A 24,397-nucleotide genomic window follows, 5' to 3' on the forward strand; every position below is an offset into this window, starting at 1 on the left:
CATATTTTTTTCTCCTAGGTCAGTTAGGCTGTCAATAATTTCTCAGTCCTTTAGCCACCTTATCTGAAATTAGCAGACAACCCTAAAGGAAAATTGCCTCCAAATACCATGCGCATCTCTTCAGATTATCTTCCCATCCTAGATCATGGTTTAAGAATTCTGAATTATTTACTTGGCTGTCTGATGGCTTCAGATAAAATTTCCCCCAGATTTTCTAGTTCTCAACCAGAATACTAATCTAAATTACCTAGTGTATGTGTCTTAGTCTGTTTGGACTTCCACAACAAAATACTTTAGACTTCCACAACAAAATATTTTAGACTGGTTAATTTATAAATCCTAGAAATTTATTTCTTGCAGTTCTGGAGGCTAGAANCAATGGCGCGATCTCGGCTCACCGCAACCTCCGCCTCCTGGGTTCAGGCAATTCTCCTGCCTCAACCTCCCGAGTAGCTGGGATTACAGGCATGCGCCACCATGACCAGCTAATTTTTTGTATTTTTAGTAGAGAGGGGGTTTCACCATGTTGACCAGCATGGTCTCGATCTCTTGACCTCGTGATCCACCCGCCTCGGCCTCCAAAAGTGCTGGGATTACAGGCGTGAGCCACCTTTTGGGTTTTCTTGAGGGACATTCTGTAAAGCTGTAGAAACTTTTTCACCATACGTAAGAATTTTCTGCTTGAGGACAAATTTAAGTCACTGGGCAAAAGTGCATTCATTTTTCCCACCAAAAGATGGCATCAGCTCTCATAGGAAGTCATTTTATTCTAGGCAACACAAACATGATTAACCCTATCATGTCAAATAAGGACAAAACAGAAGATAGTATTCAAAGTTTTAAGGACAGTCATATAATTACAATAAAAATTAAAATCGACTTTAGAAAATTCAAAGTGGAGAGAATATAGTAAATGTCGTATTTGAGATGGGATCAGCTATTCTATAACAGGAACAATTCTGAAGGACAGAATAAACTGTGTATAGGCACAGCCAGAGGATTGTGCCTGTACAATCAACAGTTAATCCACAGGTGAGGAAAAGCAGCTGGCAAGTGGAAAATTTTTTTGGCATAACTAAATGATAAGCATCTCTACCAGATGCCCTTTAGTTTCATGAAAACTCAAACATGAAAATTTAAAATGCTATAAAAGTCCCAAACTTAGAAAAATAATATTCACTATTCCAGATGCTATGTGTTTTGTTCTCAGGAAGTTTACAGTCTGATAGGACAGGACAAAAAATAAATGCAAAAACTAGACAGTTTCCAATAGAGAAAGTGGAAATGGGATGGGGAAAGACTTCTACATTGAGTACAGAGGGCCTTGTTGAACTGAGACGTGAACGACCTAAGGGGTAAACAGGAGTAAGATATGTGAAGATCCAAGTGGTACCAGCATTTCAGGCAGATGGAACAAGTACGGAAGCTACATATTGCTGTATGAGAAACAGCAGCATGGCCATCCAACTGGAGAATAGTAGGAAAAGAGAGAGCAGGGGCAGGCAGCAGGTCACATAGGATCTCAAAGGCTCTGGTGTAGGCATCTGTGTTTGTTCTGTAAGTGAGTTTGAATTTTGAGAGAGATCTTTGCAAGTTTATGTCAACAAGTTAGCCTAATTTTCAAAACTAGGATAATATATGTTCATTATAGAATGTTGGGAAGGTATAGAAAAATATGAAGAAAATGACAGTGGCACTTAAAAACTCAGAATCTGCCAGGCATGGTGGCTCATGTCTGTAATATCAGCACTTGGGAGGCTGAGGTTGGAGGAGGATTGCCTGAGCCTGGGAAGTTGAGGCAGCAGTGAGCCATGATCACATCACTGTACTCCAGCTGGGAAATGGTGAGATCCTGTCTCAAAAAAAAAAAAAAAGTAAACACTCAGAATATGTCCTATAAGTTATAGATCCTGAACAAAGATGCCATTTTTTTGTGGTTTATAAGAGAGAAAAAATTATCACAAAGTACTATCATATAAGATTTGTTACAAAAAACACAAAAACCTGTCTTTTAAAAAGATACATGGAAAATTCCTCAAGTAATTGTTAATGAAATTGTGTCATTTGTTTAAATAGTATTTTTAAATCCCACTAGAATTAATAGAACATTTTTTTTTAGGTTTGCAGATTTTATCAGAGGTATGCTGAAACTAATTCTTCTCCTCCTGTTTTCTGGAGCTACACTGTCATCCACGTGGTTCACCCTGACCTGTTTGAACAGCATCACACACCTACCTTTAACTACAGGTGAACATAGGCTATTTTTGAACTTTGAATAAATATTTTCAGTTCGCAGAAGTGTACATAACTCTGACAGTAGGACTTCTTGCTTTCTGTAAGTAGTTGTTAAATATACAGAAAAGTTTCTCTTGTCCAGTCATCAAAGCATCATCTTACCTAAAAAGTCCAAGAAATAACTAAAAATATTTTAATTGGTATTTTTCATATGGAAAAGAAGTATAATATTTATTTAGTCTTAACACATAGGGCATGAAAAATGCTTATATTTGTTTAAAATTACTATCAGAGCATAATACAAAGATTTTTATATTGGTTATAGTCACTATATCACTGTTAAGCAATAATAAAAATTAAGAAAGGCAAAAAACTATGGTATACTTCAGTAAAATTCTTTGAACCAGCCCCTATAGGTTCATTTTACATTTAGTTTTATTACCTCATTAATACAAAGCAAAACTTAACCTCATTACCTCATTAATACAAGGCAACAGGAAATGCCTGTTGAAAGTATATTACAGCCAGCTTACTTTGTTTATCTAACGGACCTGAAACATTTTAAGTTGCTGTTGTTTTTGTTGTCATTATTAATATCATCCATTCAGAGTCTATATTAGTTTTCTATCACTGCTGTAAAAGTTATGCAAATTAAGCAACTTAAAACAACAGAAATTTATTATCTTACATTTCTGTAGGATAGAAGTTCAACACAAGTCTCCCTGGGCTAAAATCAAAATGTGAACAGCCTGTAGGGAAGAATCTTTTTCCTTGCCTTTTCCAACTTCTAGATGTCACCCACATTCCTTGTTTATGGCTCTGTCCTCCACCTTCAGAGCCAGCAACAGTGGGTCAAGCCCTTTTCACATTGCATTATCTGTTCCTTTCTTCCATGTTTGCATCTGCTTCTGAACTCTTCCCTTCTGCCTCCCTCTTTCTTCCTCCTCTTCCACTTCCACTTTTAAGGATGCTTATGATTACATTGGGCCCAACAAGATAATGGAATAGTCTCTCAATTTTAAGGCCAGCTGGTTAGCAACCTTAGTCCCATTTCAACCTTAATCCCCTTTGCCTTGTAAAGTAACATATTCACAAATTTCAGAGATTATTCTGAATGTCTTTAGGGGAGAGAGGGTGTTACTCTGCCTACCATAGGATCTTTTTAAAATTACTATGACAGATTATCATTGGCTTATAAACCAGAGACTCTGTTATTGCTTCTTCCTTTCTTCCAGCAAAATACTAAGATGCATATTGTACATTATTTGCAAGTAATACTCAGCAAGCTTTTGCATTATGTATTTAATTATAGGATTATTTGTTATAAAGGTAGGTTGTACGATTGTAACAATAATTTATAACAAGCATTTGTATGAGTAGAAGTAAATAAGAGTCTGAAAGTGACTCCATGGGGACCTATTGCCCAGTGGCATGTATGTTCCATGGGAATCTTTGAGAAGGCAGGTTTTTTTGGTTTACATTATATGTAAGAAATACTGCATATCCCAGTTTGGATCTCTGTACTCTGTAATAAAAGAACCAGCAGTTTACACATCGGAGGCATCAAACCTTTCAAGGACAGCCATTTATTTGGGATTTCTTACCACTTTTACAGTGATAATAGGACAAAGGGATAAAGTTGCCCTATACTCAAAATTACCAACCTTTGCACCAATGCCAGCCACCCTGGTGTACCTCAGTAAACTCACAGGGCAGCACAGGGATACTCAACATCTGTCAGCTGGTTGAACCTCTAGTTCAGGGAAGTTCCCAGTTTTAGCATTAGATTGTGCTGCATTCTTTTTGATGACATCATATCTTTGCAAGGTAATTTTTTTGGCAGTTGCTGTGATAAAAAAGAAGTACCACATAAAAATTAGTGTGGGACACAAAATGAGGGTGGGGTTGTCCAATCTGATTCCAAATATTTTTAAAGTCTTGCAGTGTGCATGAGTGCACATATCTCATCAGTAAGTAATTGTGGTTCTTTATGAATGAAATAAAAATATATGTCTTTCAGCTTATGGGTAGTATTTTTTAAATGGCTACTAAATTGTTAGGGCATATAACACATGTTATTAAATAGTTTGAATCAAATGATGTGATTAATGAGATTGTTAGCTATTTCTTTGGCGTTGGAACACCGTGAAAAAATTACTGAGACGCTAGGAGTGCTAAGAACAAAGAAGGTTTGGAAAGCCCTGCTCTACACCATCCTGCCAACAATCCCTCTTCTCTATACACATTGCTTTGCCTGGAAAACCCAGTTGTCCAGAGTAATAATTAGATACAGAGTAAAATACTGTGCACTGTTGTACACACTGGCATCCTACATTGGGTTTCAAACAATTTTGGCAAGTATTCTGAGCCAGAATTTTAAAAAATTTTTATTCTGGTATAACTTCATAATTTAGCAGTTGTACAACATTCTGGTGGAACAGTCTTAGTTTACACCTCTTATTCATGGCATTACATTCGGAGTTTTTTTTTTTGTGATACTGTATGTCAAGTTAGCATTTGTGAGATTTTACAGGAACATGGTCATGGGTACATATGGAACAGATTTCTTTTCTTGAATTAAGGGTAGAATTTTTATTATAAGATAGTACATTCCATTAGATTTTGTGTATTTTCTATTTAATATGATGAAATTAACCGCTTTATCTCTGGGTGGAGGATTAAGAATGAATTTAATTTTTTTAATCTCTTTTTTTTGTACAATAAGCATTTTTAAATTTTATAATCAGGGGAAAATGTATTTGAAAATTATACATCTTCTAAATCATAAAATTGATGTGATTGACCCTAGTTAAGACCATATTTTACCAGTCTGGTATTGAAAACAATTATGTTGGACAGAAAGGAAAGCAGAATTCTAAATTAAGTCAAGGCCAGTATTGAAAGATTGAGTTGATGTGGCCATCTTAACAACCACAGAATTTATAAGTTCTGTTGTTTTCAATTGCAAGTAAGTTTTTGAATGTCACTTAGATACTCCTGAAAGATACGGTTTTACCTTATAAGCACACTTGGGTAAGAACTAGATTTGTCCACATTCCGTCTCTGGATTATAGCAGGTATTTGCCAATACTGCTTAATAGTTACTTGAGTTATGTCTTACCTCCCCTACCAGTCTGAAAATCTGGAGCATGGATTTGTGCCAACTCCCACTCTGGAACCTAGCACAGGCCCTGAATGAATGAATGAATGAATGAAATATATGTTATCTCCATTTGAGCCCCAGTAAACATTGCTTGTTGCCAATGGCAGTCAGCAATTGTGGTCACTCTTATTCAGCACTAACTGTAGGAAGGCAGAAGGGCACATTTTACATGGAACAGTAGAACACTGAATAAATCCGTCACAGATACTCTTATGAGCCTTGTAAAATTCTGACCTAATTCCTTTTAAGTAAAAAAGGTTTGATGAAAGGAAACTTACTACAAAATCTAATTATAGACAAATCTATACCTTTAGGCTTGTATTTAAAGTCCATAATGGCACATTCATGTTTCTTTTTCACTGGTCTTTCCTATTTTTATCAGGAAAATATCTAGTCTTTTTCTTAGCAAACTTAGAATTTCTATTATGGCTTTCTTTGTATCAGAACAATCTATATGAACCATATTTATAAATATATGCATTAATTTAAACTGTTTAATAAATGGAAAGCTAGTTAATTGTGTTCAACCCATGTGTTATAAGTGCTACTACTGATGTCTCATTAAATCTTTCTTTTTCTTTTCTTTTTTTTGAGACAGAGTCTCACTTTATCACCCAAAATGGAGTGCAGTGGCACAATGTCAGCTCACTGCAACCTCCGTCTCCCAGGTCCAAGTGATTCTCATGTGTCAGCCTCCCAAGTAGCTGGGATTACAAGCATGAGCTCAACGCCTGGCCTCATTAAAACTTTCTGGGCTGGGTGTAGTGGCTCATGCCTGTAATCCCAGCATTTTGGGAGGCTGAGGCAGACGGATCACAAGGTCGAGATCAAGACCATCCTTGCCAACATGGTGAAACTCCATCTCTAGTAAAAACACAGAAATTAGCTGGGCATGGTGGTGCATGCCTATAGTCCCAGCTACTATAGGAACTCGGGAGGCAGAAGGTGCAGTGAGCCGAGATTTCGCCACTATACTCCAGCCTGGTGACAGAGCGATACTCCATCTCAAAAAAAAAAAAAAAAAAAAAAACAAACTTTCTCTTGCAATCTTTCTATAGTTCACTGGTCGTGATATTATTGTTACTATCTCTACAGAAAAAAACTGGGTCATTCTAGTCTATCCCAGAGCATACTGTTTTGATACATGTACTTTCTTACGTACATCCTCTTGGAGGCTTTTCCTTAGGGAAACTCAGAATAGTTGAAATTGCATTATGTCTTTATTAATTGAAGTACTTAGAATAGGGTAAATAAATAACCTCATAACCAGATAACACGAATTTCAAAATCTTGAAGTTTATGCAATAAACAAAATTGTGAAAACACGTTATTCATCTTATCTGAGAACTAGATGTCTAGCAGCCCTGTTAGCCACAACTCACCAAGTCATTTTGTACTGAACAGATGAATGCTTTGAAAATGGCATTTTGAAAAATGTTAGCACTTTGTTGAGTTTAATGAAACAGTATAATTTGACTTTGACAGAAGTTGCCTTGGGAGAGATTTTTATCTAATTTCATCTAAAGTCACTAGAATGCTGTGACAGCGATATCAGAAACATGCTGGGTGGAGGGGAAAGGAAGGACAACTGGCTAGACAGAAGCCCCTAGGGAGTGATAGCTGACCACAGGGTGACGTCAAGTGTTATTTAAAGAAAGGAAACATACCCAGTTGTGTTAAAAGGCATGCAACAGCTGGGTACAGTGTGGTTTATGCCTATAATCCCAGCACTTTGAGAGGCCAAGGCAGGAGGATCACTAAGGCCAGCCTGAGCAACGTAGTGAGACCATGTCCCTACCATTAAAAAAAAAAAAAAAAAAAAAATTACCAGGTGTCATGGCATGTGTCTGTAATCCCAGCTATTCAGGGGGCTGAGGGGGGAGGATCACTGGAGCCAGGAGTTTGAGGCTTCAGTGAGCCATGACCACTGCTCTCCAACCTGGATGACAGAGTGAGATTCTGTCTCTTTAAAAAAAAAAAAAAAAAGTGTAACACCTATAGGCTAGAGAATAATTCTCTTACTATATTTTCATGTATTTTCCCTTCATTCTTAACTACTCTCTTCAGTTTTATGGACTAAAAGTGACAAGGTCTTGTGCTCATGACAGACTGCTCAAGAAAGAAAAAGTAAAATATGGATTAAAAGAAGAGAATGGATTTGTGAAAAATCTTGATGTAAGAAGCATTAGAAGCTGAGGAAGATCATATAATGTTTATCCATGGAGATTTTCAAGAAGAGAAATAAGTCGTCTAGCAGATTCTGTGTTTCTTGCAGTTAGAGGGCTTGACTAGGTATCAGTGAGTGTTCCATGATTTAATAATACATTATAGCAAGATATGCCTCATTGTCTTTTGGAATCGCAGTTGCATATATTGTGTGTTTTAATCAGCAATAGATTATGAAGGCCATAGCAGTCATTTTTTCTAAGGAAGAAATGTGATTTGAGGAAAGAGGTACAGCTCAGTGATACAGAAATGCATATCTGTGTGTGTACACACGTAGATGTATTGTTCTATGCATTCTTTACACTTAAAATCTATGAAAAAACTATGTAGTTAACAAACATTGTGAATGTTTCTTCTGACTGCTTATTGTTTCTCTTTATATGTGCCTTCATTTCCAAAAGGAGTGTCTTCACTTATTCAAGTTTAATTTGGATTATGAAATATTTGTAATAAAGGTCTAATCTAATAATTTCCAGTTAACTTTCCTAACTTTATCATAAAATAAAAGTTCAGTCAGTGTACACAGTAATAAAATTTGTCCAGTAAAGTATATTAATGTTATAAGCCTACCCGTTAGGGAAATTTCCTGATTCTACTCCTTAAGATAATTTACAATAAAAATCTGTTGTGTTATTTTATAATGCTACTTATTTCTTAATAAAACTTTAAACAAATCTTCTATTATTCTTTTCCACCAAGAAGCATCTACAGGTTTTTTGTTTTTTTGTTTTTCTTCTGAAACAGTCTGACTTTGTTGTCCAAGCTGAAGTGCCTTGGTGAATCTCAGCTCACTGCACCCTCAACCTCCCAGGCTGAAGCTATCCTCCCATCTCAGCCTCCCAAGTCACTGACCATGGGCGTGTGCCACCACGCCCAGCTAATTTTTTTTGTTTGTTTTTGTAGAGAGAGGATTTCACCATGTTGTCCAGGCTGGTTCAAACTCCTGAGCTCAAGTGGTTCACCCACTGTGGCCTCCCAAAATGCTGGGATTATAGATGTGAGCCCCATGCCTGGCAAGATTTTTGGTTTTATCTGTTTTTTATTTTTTGTTTTTGAGATGGAGTCTTGCTCTGTTGTCCAGGCTAGAGTGCAATGGCATAATCTCTGCTCACTGCAACCTCCGCCTCCTGGGTTCAAGCGATTCTCCTGCCTCAGCCCCCTGAGTAGCTGGGATTACTGGTATGAGCCACTGTGCCCGGCCAAAATTTTTGTTTTTAATATCCTGTTTAAGTTCTTCTTCTTACATGTATTTAAATTTGTTATTGATCTACTTAACTGAACTCTAGGCATCATCTAATATAATTTATCATTCAGCAAGTGAATGTCTTTAATCACATCCCAGGTATATGTTCATCTGTTTACAACCTGAATATCTCCCACAAGAAAAGACATTACCTGTTTCTTTGTTAGCTCTGGGCCCTAGAACATTCATCCTCCCAGTAAGTTATAACTGATGTGGAGCAACACAGCTCACAGAGAATAAGTCAACTCCCTTTCTCTTCCATTGACAGCCCTCAAAACATTTGAAGACAGCTGTCATGTCTGACCTTGACTTTTAATCTAACCATGCCCCCCAGTTATTAGAACCATTCCTCAGCAGATGTGGATTCCACACCACTGACCTGCGGGATCACTCTCTTCTAAACCTGCTATAGCTTGCTAGGGTCCTCCTTAAAACATTTTGTTAGAATTTAGCATACTTTTCCTGCTGCACTCAGCACCAAGGCTGTTGCTTCTCATGATCAGAAGTTCTTTTTTTTTTTTTTTTCTTTTTTGAGAGAGAGGAATATAATTATCATCTTAACACTGTGCATATAAATGGTTGCTAGGGCAGTAAGTGTCCATCATATTCCTTAGAGTACGAGTGATCTGAGGATAAAGTGTGTTTTATTTACTGCTCTAACGTAGCAGCTTCCACATAATAGGTATCTGATAAGTTGTTTTGAAGAAAGGCTTAAGCTAAGTTTTCCCTCTTATACTTAAACAGTCTGTGGCCCGTTTTATATTTACTGTGATTAAAGTTCATCTTTTTGTTTGTAACCTTTTGATGCTCTTTGTTTTTGATTCTGTCATATAATGTGCAGTCGCTTCCAGCTTTTATGGTGAATACAGATTTGGGAAATATGCCTTTCGTGTCAATACTATTGAATTTAAAAATACCAGGTGTTGTTGTTTGTTTTTGTTTTTTTCAGTCTGACACAGTGAATTGGCAGAAAACATGCTAGAGTCTGTAGGCCTTAATTATATCATTATTAGCACTGCTAATTTCCATTGTTTCTAAATTAGCTGTTTTTTCACTTTCAGAATTTTGGTCGCTTCAACTGTAAAATATTTTACCTGCCTCAAAGAGCTGACAGGATGATCAAATATGATAATATATGTGACAGCAGTTTTTAAAATATTTTTAGAAATTATATAAATCTAAGATTATGAAGTTATGTTATTCCTATCTTGAGAATCTCATTAGATGTTGATAGAATAGTTCTTATTCTTATCTGTGATTTGTTTTGTAATCACTGATCTCCTAAAGTTTTAGTGTAACTTTAGTTAATAAAAATATATTTGTACATAGTTTTGTTTCCCTAAAGTTTAGTAATTTGTTTTGTTATGGGAACAAGGGTGGGGAAGAATACTTTCAGGGTTATGATCCAAGACATGTGCTTGAAATACATTCATTTTTAACTGTACAGTAGTTTGTGCTACATAGGACTTTGTTTTTTGCAATTTAAAGTGTAGGCCCATGAAATTTTATTTGCTTTTTATTAGAAAAAAAAAATCTGCATCAGCACTTCAGTTGTGTTTGTTCTGCTAAATTACCTTGAATTTTTAATTGAAAGGCAGTTGATTATAATTTTAGTATTACACAAAGTTATGGAAATATTTAATGATCATGTAGTTTGAACCTTCCATAACAAGCAAGAAATCATCTTGTCTGCCTGACTTTTAATAGATGACATTCACCCACTGGATGTATGAGATTCTAAACTGAAAACTCAAATGGAAATCAAATTCAGACTTGCAATAATCAGCGTCTGCTTTATGCATGCCCCAGAACACTGGAATATATTAAATCAGTACTGACACAGCTACCTTCCCCCATTCTAATGATGAGGATCTTAATTTAACCCCTTCCTGGGTAAATTATTATGATTTTTTACTTTCTGCAATAACAAGTGATTTCCACATATCTATCTAGTGTAATAAAAATCTCTTGGTCACCACTTTATTTATTTGGCGGAGGCAGTACAGAATCTCATTCTGTCACCAGGCTGGAGTGCAGTGGCACAATCTCGGCTCACTGCCACCTCTGCCTTCCAGGTTCAAGTGATTCTTCTGTCTCAGCCTCCCGAGTAGCTGGGACTATAGGTGTATGCCACCACACCCAGCTAATTTTTGTATTTTTAGTAGAGACAGTATTTCAGCATGTTGGCCAGGATGGTCTCTATCTCTTGACTTCGTGATTTGCCCACCTTGGCCTTCCAAAGTGCTGGGATTACAGGCATGAGCCACCGCACCCAGCCAGTCATCGCTTTTATAGTAACACAAGAAGCAAACACCGAGACTGAGACAATCGAATGAAAATACTTCATTTTTGATTACTGACCTCTAAAGTTATATCATCTATTTCTCCTACATATAATAGCCCATTTATCCTCCAAATAATAGGAATTCTAACAAGTGAAGTGGGAATCTTCACGTCAAGGACCCCGCACCAAGGCTGTGTTATGTGGCTCCTGGACGTAGACATCACCTCTTTGGTTCAGCTCACCTGGTGATAACCATTTCTGAGCTAATGAGCTCACAAACTCACATTAAGTGGAGTTGTGTCTAGTGTCCATTCATTTGTTCATAATGAAATTTCTTTTAATTTTATTAAATAAGTAAGCTATACACATAGCAAAAAAATTCAAATTCAAGTAGTAGAAAAAGAGTATACAGTTAAAAGTCTCTACTCTCCTGTGACCCCCAATTTTCCTCTCTGAAGGCAAACCTGATTGCCAGTTTCTCCTATATTCTCCCAGGGAATTCTGTGTATTTACAGATAGATACTGTAATGTGTGTGTGCCCTTTGTTTTAGTATAACATACTTTTCAGTACCTTTTTCACTTATGTATCTTAAGTGTTATTAATATTATTATAGTACATACAGAGGTGCCTCATTTTTAATTGTATAATATCTCTTTGGATGTTTTATAAAATTTTAACCAACCACCCCCCCACAGTTGGGGGCATTTAGCTTGTTTTTCATCTTTTCATACTATAGTTTCTTTGGTAAGTGTTCTTTGTATATCTATATCTGCATAGCAGTAGGATAAATCCTTAGGCATGGAAGTGTTAGGTCAAAGAGTAATTACCTTATTTATTTTGATAAACATTTCCAAATTACTCACCAGAAGATGAGCTATTTACAGTTCCATCAGGAATGTTTAACCACAGTAAAAATTTCACCTTTCCAACAGCAGTTATTTATGCCTCTTCTTCCAAGTTCCTCCCAGAATTTAGACACATAGAAAGCCAAAATCCAAAGACTCTTAATAAGCATGAAATGAGGGCCAAGGGACTTGCATGGTCTTGAGGTCTCAGGGTTTTCAGATAGAGCCCCCTGCTTCCCCATGGGATGTGTCAGAGAGCCCAGTCTCTTCTGACACATCCCATGCCTCTTTCTTTGTACGGTGCTTGATAAAAAATCATTCAAATTGAATCTCTCTTTTCTTCCTTTTTTTTTTTTTTTTCTTCAAGATGAAGTCTCACTGTGTCACTGAGGCTGGAATGCAGTGGTGCAATCTCAGCTCACTGCAACCTCTGCCTCCCAGGTCCAGGTGATTCTCCTGCCTCAGCCTCCTGAGTAGCTGGGACTACAGGCACCTGCCACCATGCCCAGCTAATTTTTTGTATTTTTTTAGTAGAGACAGGATTTCACCATGTTGGCCAGGATGGTCTCAATCTCCTGACCTCTTGATCTGCCCACCTTGGCCTCCCAAAGCGTTGGGATTACAGGCGTGAGCCACCTCACCCAACCAAATCTCTTTTCAATACTCCATATTGGTATTTCCCTTTCAGTATATTCGTATTATATTTTCATTCATTTACCACATGGAATTATTCTGTTAACCAGATTGTAATTATTTTTAAATTATTGCATTTTAATTTGCCTGACTACAAATTATATATAGGAGTACATTTCCTTCAGAAATAAAAATGTAGACAGGATTATTTCAAAACATGTTTCCTAAAAACAGCTAATTCCATCAGGAATTTGGGAGTCTTTATTCAGAAGTAGCACTTGCTGGTCCTTAAGAGCTTGATTTTTTTCCTGTTATTTACTTTAATGTTTTCTTGTTTTAAACTCTTAGGCTCATCTGTCTTTGGGTCAATGATCCTCTTTCCTCTGACTACCACTGACTGATCAATAAATTAATATTTTTAAAAATAACTTCATTATTATTATTATTTGGAGAGACAGGGTCTCACCATGTTGCCCAGGCTGGTCTGGAACTCCTGGGCTCAAGTAATCCTGCCTCAGCCTCCCAAAGGGATTACAGGTGTGAGTCACCATGGCTGGCATGATAATAAATTATTCTAGGCCGGGTGTGGTGGTCCACACCTGTAATCCCAGCACTTTGGGAGACCAAGGCAGGTGAATCATTTGAGGTCAGGAATTCAAGACCAGCCTGGCTAACATGGCAAAACCCCATCTCTACTAAAAATACACACACACACACACAAAAAAAAAAAAATTAGCTCGGCATGGTGGTACATGCCTGTAATCCCAGCTACTAGGGAGGCTGAGGCAGGAGAATGACTTGAACCCAGGAGGCAGAGGTTGCAGTGAGCCAAGATCACACCACGGCACTTTAGTCTGGGAAATAGAGCAAGACTCCGTCTCAAAAATAATAAATAAATAAATCTAAAGTGATTTTCCATCTCTAGATTTCCTAATGTACCACTAATGAGTCATATGTAAGTAGAAAATGTGATTGATTTATGTGATCTACATCTGGCAAATATATTGTGAACATGAAGCATTAGGTTGTGTTTTGTTTTTAAGAATCTCTTGAAAATTATGTCACATTTTAAATGGTATTTGTCATAGCCATCAGATGCTTCCCATGTAATTGTGCAAATAATCTGATCACTGCTTTAGCCAGCAGTATGTTCTTAATTCACCAAGTGATTCTTTATCTATTTTCATATCTACTATTCAAAGAAACAGTCAAAGTAATTACCAACTATTTGTTTTATTAGAACATATTAAATATTTTATAATCCCCAAAGACCAGTGTAATTGGAGGGGGAAGCAAGAGTGGAGGTTAATTAGAGAAATTCTATTAGAAATCAGTGTATACTATTATTTTTTTTACCCCTTCGACAACGTCATGGACTGTTAATGATTGCAATCAGTTATGGTAAATTCTGGTAATTTGATATGTTCTGTGAGTGCATGAATTATACATAACAGATTTAATGTAACTTCCTTACTTTCTGCAGTTCCCATACAGGATTTTTTTTTCCTTAACAAATATTTTTATTAAAAATACTTTCCTTGTAACCTTAAACTTAGGATGACTTCTACTCATTATTATCAGTGAATATGTTATACTTACTAGGATATAGGGACATATTTTAGGTTTCTAAATAGGGAATCATTTTTTTCCTTTCTGGTTCTGTTTTCGCCTTTAAGTTAAAATTAATGAAGGTTCATAGACAGACAGTAGTAGCAATGATAAAATTACTTGTAGTGTATTTCCCCAGACTTTCTTATAAGAATAAAAATAACATCCTTATTCAATAGACTTTGCCACAGAATAGTGTTAACAGATTTTTTATTATTTCATTGGGGATCCTAGTCACTATTAATTGTACATTTCTGGATGAAATATTTTTCTGTGTTTCAAAAAAGTTATTTGAAAAAAAATGTTGACATAAAACCCATTCCAAAATCGAGGACTGATTCCATTGTGTTTCTCAAGAAATTACATACTGCATGATGTTTATTTTGTGCTTGAAAGCAATTATTAGCCAATCTCTTTAAATAGGTAACTTTGAGTAACATGTAATGCTTCTGACACTTATTCTTAGATTTTACATTCTAAAATAATGGAACAAGTCTAGAGGAGTATGACCAAGCAGGAGAAGAACCCTTTTAATTATATGATAGTGGTGAATTGTTTTGTGCTTTGGAATAATCCACCAGAAAGGTAAAGGAAATAAACTGGTACCATCCAGAAATAAAATGTTTTTGTGTCTGCTCCACAAAACTGCAGCAAAGAGCTGACAGATGTGTGATGCTTTGTCAAACTTTACCAACTACCTTTGAAAAGAGAAGAAATTTCAGAGTCAATGCTTTGGAAAGAGAACACCCTAAAGATCGATCTGATATGACTGAACACTGCTACTGTGAAACTAAAATGTTTGTGTTTTTATTTTAGTGACATTATATGCCTCCTGCATTCTCCTGGGAGTCTTCTTGAATAGCAGTGTACCTATATTTTTTGAGCTTTTTGTGGAAACTGTCTACCCAGTTCCAGAAGGAATTACTTGTGGAGTTGTCACTTTTTTAAGTAATATATTTATGGGAGTACTTTTATTTTTTCTCACATTTTATCATACAGGTAAGAAATTTGATTTTTTATTTACTATTTAAATGTGTTACAAGAAAAGCTTGTGTCACCAGTGTATAGAAGTTTTTATTTGGAGAAGTCTCACTAAGGCAAATTACTTTATGTGAGCTTTCATTGCCAATGAAAGAAAACTCCTCAGTTGTTTTTCTTGAAATGCATTCTAGCCCAAGTACACTCTCACTCCTTCCCTGCCTGTACTCCCCACCACCTCCCCGAATTTCTGAATTAACCTGAACTGAAGCCTAGCATTTGTGCTTTTAAAATCCTCCCACCCCCACGCCTTACCCTACCAAGTGATTCAAATATGCAGATTGTCATTATGAACCTCTGGTCTATTGCTTTTTAAAAACTACTTTGAATCTCTCTTAACACAGGATGTAAATTAATATTAGGGTTGTATAAGGAGTTTAAAGCCTGAGGGATGAATGAAGGAAGTCACCCCAGTGTAAGGAATGCTCTAAAATGTGACACTCCAAGAGGCCGAATTGTTTATAGGAGTATTTCTGACAGGGTTATAATTGCAATAATAACTATGCTAACATCCTCAACTGGAAAATAAATTTTGAAACTGTCTTTCTTTCCATAGGATAGATGAATTTATTTTTATTTTTATTTTATTGTACTTTAGGTTCTGAGGTATATGTGCAGATCATGCAGGATTGTTGCATAGGTACATACATGGCAAGGTGGTTTGCTGCCTTCCTCCCCCATCAGCTATATCTGGTATTTCTCTCCACCCCCAGCTGTCCCTCCCCTAGTTCCCCCCAACTGACCGCAGGTGTGTGATGCTCCCCTCCCTTATCCACGTGTTCTAATTATTCAACACCCGCCTGTGAGTGATACCATGCAGTGTTTGATTTTCTGTTCTTGTGTCAGTTTGCTGAGAATGATGGTTTCCAGATTCATCCATGTCCCTATGAAGGACACGAACTTCTTTCTTAATATAATAAACAGTACATTAGATTGTTTTTGTCAATCAGTAATGCAGGTAAATTAAGTCTTTGCTAAACCTGATACAAGTTTGGTTTATCATATGAAAGAGGGTGATATTAATGAAGTCAGAAGATCACTCTTTGTTGTCCTCCTGGAAACATGTGCTTCCATTAGGGAAAAGCACCATCACCAGGAATCAGGTCTTTGCTTCCAATTAGTTTTCTAAACAGCGTAGTTGACAATCATTACATATCAGCTTTAATCCACTTGAGCTGTATCACAATTTAAATTAAGTGGCTTATTGCCTGTCTATCTGGTAAAGCATCAGAGCTGGCTGTGATACCCCCTGGGATGGTAGAAGCAGTTTTCCAGCCAATGGGCACAGCTTTGCTTAGTGGTTGGTGCCACCCAGCAGAGCATGGTTTTTCCTGTCAGCTAGAAATAGAGTTTTGTCCTCCCAGTATTTAAAAAGAACAACAGCAAATGCCAGATAATGTTATTCCCCAGTAAATCTTTTGCTTATGGTCTCTAGTATGTAACAAACACGTTTTTATTGATCAGTTTAAGGCAGGGAAGACACCAATAATGGAAACTGCCCTAAACTGTCTTACTGCAACAGAGGTCCATGCACATCTGACCGTTTTGCCTGGCCAGTAGTTTATCTCTGTCATTCCCCTAGGTCCTGTTGCAGTTTTGACTTGTTAACAGCGTTTGGTGTCTGGAGTGAATTAAATGGAACTGACGTCAGTCAGTACTTCTTCCTCATTTTGCAAATTAATAGTGACCAGATACAAGCAGATATTTTATTTCTTTGGCAGAGGGAGCAGAAGAAACATTTGGCACTATTTCTGCCCATTTCTGATACAATCAAGTTTTTATCTAGCTGGGAGAAACAAAACTTCCTTCTTTTTGGTTGGTTTCTGATCCTGTGTTCTTATACATGTTTGTGTAGATGTTTAAAAAGTTTCCACTTAAACTTTGTGACTATTGTAAAAAAAAAAGTGAAACTTTTTGAAATAATTTAAATGTTTATTTTAGATTCAAGGAGTACATGTGCAGGATTGTTACATGGGAATATTGCATGGCACTGAGGTTTGGGACACGAATGATTCCATCACCCAGGTAGTGAGCATAGTACCCTATGAAACTTTAGATAATCATTCATTTTAATCCACCAAGACGGTTTCCAGGAAAACGGTCTCATTAAATTTTGGCATTTTAGGCAGTTAAGAAGAAGATACATAGGAAAGAGCCTAGTCCACGGCACAGCTGGCACCCACCGATGTTTGTTTTGTTTCTGCTATATAATTCGCTGACTGGTGCTAGGAATTTAAATATCTAGTCTTCCATTGTAGAGAAGTGCTTTTATGTGTATTTATGAGTGCGCATCATGAATACATGAAAACATCGTCCACATCTCTCTAGGACTAAAGTTACTAGAACCATGAAATTCGTGTTGAAACTCTTTTCAGTAGGATTAATTGATCTTGCCCTAAAAGTCCTGTAGCAGATCACATTCTTTATGGTCTGAGGTATGATGATATATAAATTGCAAATCTAAAAATTCTGTAAAACTGTTTCCTAACAATAAATGTTAGTTCTGCAGCCTAGTACCCTATACGTTTTATATGATGAATTCCCTTCCATTAAAACCAGTGTTCAAATGTCATTATTCAGTTATTTTGAAACTTGAAAACTCACCCAGAAGTTAATTATATGTCAAAATTCAACTATTAGTTATGTGATTAGAAGGCCTGATTTTTTTTTTTTTAGGGGTAGTGGAGACAGGGTCTTGCTCTGTCACCCAGTCTGGAGTGCAGTGGTGCAATTATGGCTCACTGCAACATCGACCTCCCAGCTTCAAGTGATCCTCCTACCTCAGCCTCCCAAGTAGCTGGGACCACAAGCATGTGCCACCAAACCTGGTTCATTTTTTGTATTTTTTTGGTAGAGATGAGATTCTGCCATGTTACCCAGGCTGGTCTTGAATCTCTGGGCTCAAGCAATCCACCTGCCTTGGCTTCCCAAAGTGCTGAGATTATAGCCTAGAAGATGATTTTTAATCATCATAAAGATCTGTGGTTTTTTAAGTCAGTTCTCAAGGAAGTACTAAATTTCCTGACTTGGGTTTTTCCCCCTGCAGTGTACTATCTGATAAGTGAAAACAGATAATTTTTCAGGGCTACACAAACCCCAAAATGACCACAATAGAATGCCTTGCCTAGCCAGCGAGGTTCTGCTGGCAATTTGCTTGCAGATTAGAGCCATTACAGCCATTGAAGGCAAATGTGATTCAGGCTTCTATACCAGTGCCACTATAGTTATATACTATAGAATGCTTATTTGGAGCCTCGGGTCGCAGGGTCTCCACGTCCTATTTCAATTCAGCTTTGGGAACCTGGAACCTTGTCAGAAGTTTTTTTAGAGTTTTATTGACTTGGATTTTTCAAGGTCACTGCCCGAAAAAAAAAAAAAAAAGTTGTTACTTGCTTCCTGATATAAGCATATTTGTAAAACTGAGTTGCTTCCTGCGTTTGGGAATCTCATTGAGTTGAGATAGCATGGTGATGCTTTATTCTAATAAAGTCACATAGAAAAATCAATTCGAGAATGTTGTTATATCCTTTATGTGCTCTGCAGTGTATTTTGTTTAATATTCTGAAGTTTGTATTATCTGTTACTTTTTGTTCTAGAAGCTTTCCAGAGGGTTTTGGCTAAAAGCATCATGATTTTTATCTCAGTGCTTTCATTTTAAAGTGGCTGACCATGAATGTGAGGCTGCATTGTTACTCACAAGATTCAGGGGCCTGGCAGAGGTGGGAGGCATTGACTAATGATTACCAGGAAAACAAAGAGCAGGTTCAACAAATGTGGACTAGTGAGAAGTAATTTTATATCTAAGAAGTAGAATAATGGAATGTGATGGTACGATCTACTGGGTAATTGATGTGGAATGAAGATAGCAGGGCATTGTCCTGGGAAATCAAGGGGTCAGCTGGCTGCTCACCTTGAGCGATAAAGGAGACAATCTTGTTAAATCATCATAAAAGAAAATAGGAAATTGATTCTGGAGTGTGGCAGCTGGAAACAGTCAAGTCCTTGTCAGTGGTAGAAACCAAAAACATGGCATCACTGAAGGGAAAGATGAGGCGAAAGGTACAACAGGGCTTCCAGAAGAAAAAGATAAGAGGATGAGCAAAATCCCTATTAGCTCTATCCCAAAAGAGTCTCGTCATTTACTGCAGAGCCCACTCACTAATTCGAGCACCTGTCTAAACTGTAAATTGGCAGAGAGTACTCTGCTGTGCAGTAGACAATAGAGACCCAGTGGAAGTATGGGGCAGGCTGTAGAGCCCTGCCTTCAAGTGTGGATTTATATTTCATCCAGTGAAAGGCAAAGGGAAGAAATATTAGAAACCCATGCTTATTTTAAAAGAGAAAAAGAGTTACAGTACGAAATCTCAGTGGCTTGGGATTCTGTTAATTCATCTATATCAGGATCAGAAAGAGGCTCAGAAAGGAGAGCAGTTGACTTTGCTACTGCCAAGTCAAATTATATTTTTAAGCAAATCATTTCCTTGCTTATTAGAGCACCTAAGCCATGGTTTATGTGAATGGTTTTCAGCAGGAAAATGTAAGATTCCCCTGTCTCTGACCTTTTGCTTTCTAACAAGGCAAATAATTCCAAAGAACACTTGCAGTTGATTGAAACAAGTGAATTTACTGAGAGGTGGATTTGACTTTTCAGAGAGAAGCACACAGTAAAAACCAGTGAACAAACCATAGTGCTAAAAAGCAATTATGTTAAGTTTTTAGAGATTTCATCTGAACCTATAAAGAACCTATATAGAAGAATGATTTTACAATTCTAATAATAACTGAAATAAAAGGTATTATTAAAAAATTGGGGCAATATTTGACAAGTTTCTCAGTTTAAGGAAAGCAAGGACAAGCTGATTGTTGCTATGTGTGTTGCTCTAGTTCCCCATAAAATACCGTCTTTAAGATGTAGCAGCTGTCATTGTTGTAAACCATTTATCAATTACCATACATCTTTTATCTGTTGTTTAAAATTTGACCCTGAAGTCCAAGTTCTCCCTTTTAATGCAAACAAAATGCTATTGTCTATATTTTACTACTTTTTAATTTTTTATTGTTTCTTTTTCCCTAGTAAAATTATCAGAAATCTGGGGGTTATATAGTCAACATAAAAGCAGAAAGTACCTGGTGTGTCATTTCAGGGAACATCAGAATGAAGACAAGATCTCATAGATCACAGCTTCTCTGAGTATTTAGACTATGTTCAATCCAAGTAAAGCAGAGAAAACAGCTTTGCATAAAAATACCATTGAAATATACATCTTTGTTATATACTATAGAATAGCATGTCTGACTTTTAAAACATAGTAATTGAGAGGTGGAGAGGCTGCTTTTGTGAGCATATTACAGGGAAAAAAAGGTATTGCAGCACCTTTTCTTGCCAGTCAGTTTTCTGATTTCCATTCCTGAGCATAAATTGCTCTTTTAGCCATATAAATTATGGATTAAACTAAAGCAGCAGTGTGGAAATCTTTAGGATGACTTTTGAAGATTAAGGCAGTATTAGCATTTTGTAGAGGTACAAAGGGAAAATAAAACCCCTAAGAGTGACCAAAAAAAAAAGGCACCAAGGAGTTTATTTTCCTTGTTTTTTTAAATTGAAACTGCTAAATGGATATTAGACTAGAAACGTTGTCCCTACCACCTCCACCAACATTTTTATGCCAAGGAGCTATTGACTTCAGAGCCTTGGGGTTGACCGGCAGATGGGCTGGGGTAGAGGAAGGCTGAACAGATGCACAGCCCTAGGGTCCCTGGAGCTCGAGGAAGCAGCTAGAGGCAGCTACAGTGGGCAGTGTGTGTTGGTAGCAAATGGCTCAGGATTGTCTTGTTGGAGAGTCCTGAATTCATGAGAGAGCATTTCTGAAGAAGCATGTGTTTGACACATTAAATCAAACAACAACAGAATTGCCCATTCAAATGATTCCTATAGGTTTTCCAGTAATTGGCATCATACATAACCATTCATGCTGGTGGAGAAAAAGACTAGAAAGAAATAAGCCAAATATTCACAGTGGTCTCTGGGGGCAGAATGATGATTGATTTTTTGGTATATTTTTAAATATATTTTCTAATCTGTTTTACAGTGATTTCTACTTAATATTTTTGCTGAGAAATAGATATTTCTATCCAAAACATCTAAAAATGGTATCTCAAAATTCAGGTGATTTTGGTATTTGTCTTTTTAATCCATCAGATATTTATAAACAGGGACAAGAGTGATGGTGATAGAGGGTACTTAAAGAATCACTATCAAACTAACATTTAAAGGTGATTGATTTTTTTCTTTGAAGTAATTTATTTTTGTAACCGAAGTCAAGGTGGATTAAATTGGTGAAAAGTTATTAACAATATTGATTAAAAATATTCCACATGGAAGCCCTGCAATATATTACACACATCACTTAGTCTCCAGATTTTCACTGTTTATTGAAAGCCAGTTTCTAGGCCTTCCAGGGTGCATTTATTAGACGTACTTTTTAATGCAGAGCAGATTCCTTCCAGCATACAGGTGGTGTTCAGATGGTGATGCATGAATATTTAAAACTGCATGTTTTTTGTCTTACAGAGTTGTCTTGGTTCAATTGGTGCCTTCCCGGGTCATGTTTGCTCAGTCTCCTCCTCATTCTGTGCTTCAGGGAATCCTATGACAGACTCTATCTTGATGTGGTTGTCTCCGTTTAATAGCACAGACTTGAAGGAGTTTAAAAGGAGGCTGGAAGTCAATACTGCACACTGCACATTTGCTTGGAATTGCACATCTAACAGGAAAAGAAGAAGAAAGAAACTTCATTCAGAGGTTTTGTTAGGTTACAGATTATCACATTAATTTAATTACTACTAGGTAATAATAATGGGGACTTGAGTGATAATAGGGGATTTTGAAACTCTACAGATGGCGTCCCTGTGCCTGATTCTGGGGTTGGAAGTATGACGTCTTACACGTAAAGCACTACCTAAGTAATTCTCTGTTTTGTGCCAGTACTAAACTACTGATTACTTGTAATTATGAAAAGAAATAAAGGGTGTCTATCACATGAAGATAACGCCTTCCCTAAGTCACATATCAGAATAGGAAGATATGCCACTAACTTCTAAAGAAGTTCAAACCCTGTATCCAGTTTTAAAGATAAAATAGCCAAGAGGTATGTCGATGATAGAAATTAGCCACATGTACACTACATTTTTTTTCTAATAAAGCCATTTCTTATATGACTCCTTATTTTAATCAGGTCAGAAGCCCTTGGCCATCTTGACTATGGTGATCGGGTGCTTTCCAGTGACTTCCGAGCACAGGCACTGTGTCTCCATCTCAACCTATCTTTGTTTCTGTGAAATGCAATTTCATCTACTAGGCCCTTAAATAATTATGTGAGGGTGACTAAATGTTTAATATAATTACATTAAATATTGTATGAAAAATTGTAATTCCATTAGGATCTAGCACTTTGTTACAAGTGAAATGACAAGTCACATGGACATACTGTGTCTTCTGCCTGTATATGGTGGCATGAGATGTAACGTCCAGAGCCTGCTATTATTTACCAAGGTTAGATTTTATTCAGTGACCCTTGTTTGAAAATAATAATTTTATCACATTGAAACTTTCAACTCTTGAATGATTTCTGATTTACATCCTTGTGATTCAGCTTAGGTTGTAAAGTACTCCATTCTCTGTGGAGTCAACATATTTGAGAGGGCAGTGTTTTGCCAGTACCTATCGTCTTTCTATGGATGGGGGTAGGGAGAAGATTACACATCATTTAAGTGAGTATTGCAAATCGTATTTTCTTTTTGTTTTTACTTCTATCATGCATCAAAATAGACCAGCTGCTATCTTTGCACTTATTTTAAAAAAAAAGAGTTCCACATTGGGTGGCTCTCAGACACAGATTTCACGCTGCAGTGGGAGTGTGGTATCACCACTATTCATGTTCACATAATTCCCCTCACCCAGAAAAACCAACCATTTTCCCGAAAACTCAAGAATACTGCTATACCTTTATTATTCTTAGCTTCCTCCAGCCCTCTTCTTGTTTTTTCTCACTTGACATTGTACCTTCATTGTCAGTTAAGTATATATACGTCTTGTGTTTTTCTGGATAGAGTGCAAGTGGCTCCTGTTAGCGAAGGTGGTGAAGTCTGGTTCAGGAGAGCTGGGCAGCCCTGGGCCTGCTCCTGTCTGCACCCGCGCACGACATGACACACCCACATGCAGATCCTTAAGTCCCTCTCCCCTCCCCCTTAGCAAGTGCAAGCCTGTGCATTAACTCACCTCTGTCCTGGAGGAGCATCCTAGTACTACTTGGCGACTTCTAAGACTCTAACTTGTGAAACTAAGGAAGTAACAAACCCCTCAAATTTAACATCTGTCTTCAGTCATCTTTAAATCATCTCCCTTTATAAACACCCTGCTTACTTAGCAGGAAGTGAAGGAACTAAGAAACTTGACAAAGAGAAGAAAACCTACAAAAGCTAGACTTAGTTCCAGTTAATTCTGTCATTCTTCTGAAATAAAAATGAGATAAAAGGAAGGCAAAATTCTCGTTTTTTGTTTTGAGACAGGGTCTTGCTCTGTGGCCCAGGCTAAAGTGCAGTGGCCTGGTGTGATCTTAACTCACTGCAACCTCCATGTCCCAGGGGCTCAGGTGATCCTCTCGCCTAAGCCTCCTGAGTAGCTGGGACTACAGGTTCGTACCACCACACCCAATTTTTCTACTTTTAGTAGAGACATTGTTTCTCCATGTTGCCCAAGCTGGTCTCAAACTCCTAGTGATCCACCCACCTCAGCCTCCCAAAGTGCTGGGATTACAGGCGTGAGCCACCACACCAGGCCAAGAAGGCGGTGAACCACTGGGAGTTTGAGACCAGCCCGGGCAACATGGAGAGACAATGATTGAAAGCCAGCCATTAAGGTTATCAGTAGACCATGACACAGATGCTAAATAGCCAACACCCCTTCCTGTTCAGAGAGAAGCTAGAAAGGAGAGGGAAGAATTATAAGGTATTTGGTTATAGTCAGAACTATTACATTTGAGGATGTTGTTTTATAAAGTTCTGCTATAATAAGATTTCTTGTGTAGAATATTTTAATTGTGGTTAATTGTACTTTTTTTAA

General features: G+C 37.2%; 1 protein-coding gene across 1 annotated transcript in view; it reads left to right on the forward strand.

Moving 5' to 3' along the window:
- Window positions 1-22,507, forward strand: part of SLC49A4 (solute carrier family 49 member 4) — a 79,953-nt gene extending 57,446 nt beyond the window's left edge. The window contains exons 7-9 of the mRNA XM_017508196.2: window positions 2,120-2,247; window positions 15,055-15,237; window positions 21,848-22,507. Of these exons, the coding sequence (XP_017363685.1) occupies window positions 2,120-2,247; window positions 15,055-15,237; window positions 21,848-21,963 (427 nt within the window). The 3' untranslated portion in view covers window positions 21,964-22,507. The remainder of the gene's footprint in view (window positions 1-2,119; window positions 2,248-15,054; window positions 15,238-21,847) is intronic.
- Window positions 22,508-24,397: the final 1,890 nt, after the last annotated feature.

Source organism: Cebus imitator, unplaced genomic scaffold, assembly GCF_001604975.1.
Source record: "Cebus imitator isolate Cc_AM_T3 unplaced genomic scaffold, Cebus_imitator-1.0 Scaffold387, whole genome shotgun sequence".
Lineage (NCBI taxonomy): Eukaryota > Metazoa > Chordata > Mammalia > Primates > Cebidae > Cebus > Cebus imitator.